At 45.5% G+C, this 3025-nt stretch overlaps 2 protein-coding genes across 2 annotated transcripts in view; both read right to left on the reverse strand.

Moving 5' to 3' along the window:
- LOC116223126 (V-set and transmembrane domain-containing protein 4-like) overlaps positions 1–322 on the reverse strand; it is a 2165-nt gene extending 1843 nt beyond the window's left edge. The window contains exons 1-2 of the mRNA XM_031578650.2: positions 209–322; positions 2–35 (exon numbers count right to left, since the gene is read on the reverse strand). Of these exons, the coding sequence (XP_031434510.1) occupies positions 2–35; positions 209–263 (89 nt within the window). The 5' untranslated portion in view covers positions 264–322. The remainder of the gene's footprint in view (position 1; positions 36–208) is intronic.
- A 1307-nt stretch (positions 323–1629) lies between these two features.
- The window catches only part of LOC105893920 (V-set and transmembrane domain-containing protein 4-like), a 21789-nt gene continuing 20393 nt past the window's right edge, over positions 1630–3025 (reverse strand). Inside the window, exon 9 of the mRNA XM_031566634.1 lies at positions 1630–1701. Coding sequence (XP_031422494.1) covers positions 1630–1701 — 72 coding nt within the window. The remainder of the gene's footprint in view (positions 1702–3025) is intronic.

Below are 3025 nucleotides of genomic sequence, written 5' to 3' on the forward strand. Positions count from 1 at the left end.
CCTGTTCTGGGGACTCTTGACTAGATGATAGTTCTCTGCAAAGGAGAAGAACACAAAAGCTTTGCTAAAATATCTATAAAATGCGTGTGTGTGATGTATAGGTGTGAGCGTGTGTGTGTGCGCGCGCGCGCGTGTGTGTGTGTGTGTGTGTGTGTGAGTGTATAGGTGTGAGTGTGTGTGTGTGTGCATGTGAGTGTGTGTGTCCTACCTTTTAGTCTCCTCTTCCTCTGTAGAAACTGACAGCAGACAACGATGGTGAACATGCACACACACACCAACCCCACGGAGCAGATGAGCACCGCACACAGATATACATCTGAAAACACACACACACACACACCACACACACACACACACACACACACGCTGTACACTTGCATAACTAATGCAGACATGCATCGCACACAGATATGTACACGTCTGAAACCTGTGTAGAGTAGCCAAGCTTTGTGTAGTGTAGCCTAGCCTATTGTAGTGTACTGTACTGTGTAGTGTAGCCTAGCCTTGTGTACCATAGCCTAGCCTAGTGTAGTGTACTTTGTAGCGTAGCCTAGCCTTGTGTAGTGTAGCCTATCCTAGTGTACTGTACTTTGTAGCGTAGCCTAGCCTAGTGTACCGTAGCCTAGTGTAGTGTGCTGTGCTGTGTAGCGTAGCCTACCCTTGTGTACCATAGCCTAGCCTAGTGTAGTGTACTGTGCAGTGTTGTGTAGCGTAGCCTAGCCTAGTGTAGTGTAGCCTAGCCTAGTGTAGTGTGCTGTGCTGTGTAGCGTAGCCTAGCCTTGTGTAGCCTAGCCTAGCCTTGTGTAGTGTAGCCTAGCCTAGTGTAGTGCACTGTACTTTGTAGCCTAGCCTAGCCTTGTGTACCGTAGCCTAGTGTAGTGTACTGTACTTTGTAGCATAGCCTAGCCTTGTGTACCGTAGCCTAGTGAAGTGTACTGTACTGTGTAGCATAGCTTAGCCTAGTATAGTGTACTGTGTGGCGTAGCCTAGCCTTGTGTACCATAGCCTAGCCTAGTGTAGTGTATTGTGCAGAGTAGCCAAGCTTTGTGTAGAGTAGCCTAGCCTAGTGTAATGTACTGTGCTGTGTAGTGTAGCCTAGCCTTGTGTTACCATAGCCTAGCCTAGTGTACTGTACTTTGTAGCCTAGCCTAGCCTTGGGTACCGTAGCCTAGTGTAGTGTACTGTACTTTGTAGCCTAGCCTAGCCTTGGGTTACCGTAGCCTACTGTAAGTGTACTGTACTGTGTAGCGTAGCCTAGCCTAGTATAGTGTACTGTGTGGCTTAGCCTATTGTAGTATTCTGTACTATGTAGCCTAGCCTAGCCTTCTGTAGTGTAGCCTGGCTAGTGTACTGTACTGTGTATCTTAACCTAGCCTAGTGTAGCATAGCCTAGCCTAGCCTGGTGTAGTGTACTGTACTGTATAGTGTAGCGTGGCCTAGTGTAGCGTGGCCTAGTGTAGTGTATTGTACGGTATAGCTTAGCCTAGCCTAGTGTAGTGTACTGTACTGTGTAGCACAGCTTAGCCTATTGTACTGTGCTTTGTAGAGTAGCCTAGCTTAGCGTAGCCTAGCCTAGTGTAGTGTACTGTACTGTGTAGAATAACTTAGCCTAGCTTAGCGTAGCCTAGCCTAGTGTGGTATACTGTACTTCAAATAGACTCCACACAGGATCTCTGGGGCCACTGGCTGGGTGGATGTGCACTGCAGGGAGAGAACGAGAGAGAGTGTGAGTGGTGTGTGTATTATAGGGAAGAGAGAGTGTGTGTGTGTGTGTGTATTATAGGGAGAGAAAGAGAGTGTGTGTGTGTGTATTATAGGGAGAGAGAGAGTGTGTGTGTGTGTATTATAGGAGAGAAAGAGAGTGTGTGTGTATTATAGAGAGAGAGAGAGAGAGAGAGTGAGTGTGTGTGTATTATAGGGAGAGAGAGAGAGTGTGTGTGTATATAGGGAGAGAGAAAGTGAGTGTGTGTGGTTATAGGAGAGAGAGAGAGTGGTGTGTATTATAGGGAGAGAGAGAGAGAGTGAGTGGTGTGTATATTATAAGAGAGAGAGAGAGAGAGAGAGAGAGTGTGTGTGTGTATTATAGGGAAGAGAGAGAGAGAGAGTGTGTGTGTGTGTATTATAAGAGAACGAGAGAGAGTGAGTGTGTGTGTATTATAGGGAGAGAGAGAGTGTGAGTGTGTATTATAGGGAGAGAGAGAGTGAGTGTGTGTGTATATAGGAGAGAGAGAGAGTGTGTGTATTATAGGGGAGAGAGAGGTGTGTGTATTATAGGGAGAGAGAAAGTGAGTGTGTGTGTTATAGGGAGAGAGAGAGAGTGTGTGTATTATAGGGAGAGAGAGAGAGTGTGTGTGTGTATTATAAGAGAGAGAGAGTGAGTGTGTGTGTATTATAGGGAAGAGAGAGTGTGTGTATTATAGGGAAGAGAGAGAGGTGTGTGTGTATATAGAGAGAGTGTGTGTATTATAAGAGAGAGAGAGTGTGTGTGTGTATTTAAGAGAGAGAGAGTGTGTGTGTGTATTATAGGGAGAGAGAGAGAGAGTGTGTGTATTATAAGAGAGAGAGAGTGTGTGTATTAAGGGAGAGAGAGAGTGTGTGTGTGTATTATAAGAGAGAGAGTGAGTGTGTGTGTATTATAGGGAGAGAGAGAGTGTGTGTATTATAGGGAGAGAGAGAGTGTGTGTATTATGGGAGAGAGAGGAGTGTGTGTGTATTATAAGAGAGATGTGTGTGTATTATATAGAGAGAGAGAGTGTGTTGTGTGTGTGTGTGTGTTGTGTGTATATAAGAGAGAGAGTGTGTGTGTGTATTATAGAGAGAGAGAGTGTGTATTTAGGGAGAGAGAGAGAGAGTGGTGTATTATAGGGAGGGAGAGAGTGTGTGTGTATATAGAGAGAGAGAGGAGATAGTGTGTGTATATAATAGAGAGAGAGAGTGTGTGTGTGTGTGTATTATAGGGAGAGAGAGTGTGTGTGTATTATAGGGAGAGAGGAGAGTGTGTGTATATGGGAGAGAGAGGAGTGTG

Source organism: Clupea harengus, chromosome 1 (genome assembly GCF_900700415.2).
Source record: "Clupea harengus chromosome 1, Ch_v2.0.2, whole genome shotgun sequence".
Lineage (NCBI taxonomy): Eukaryota > Metazoa > Chordata > Actinopteri > Clupeiformes > Clupeidae > Clupea > Clupea harengus.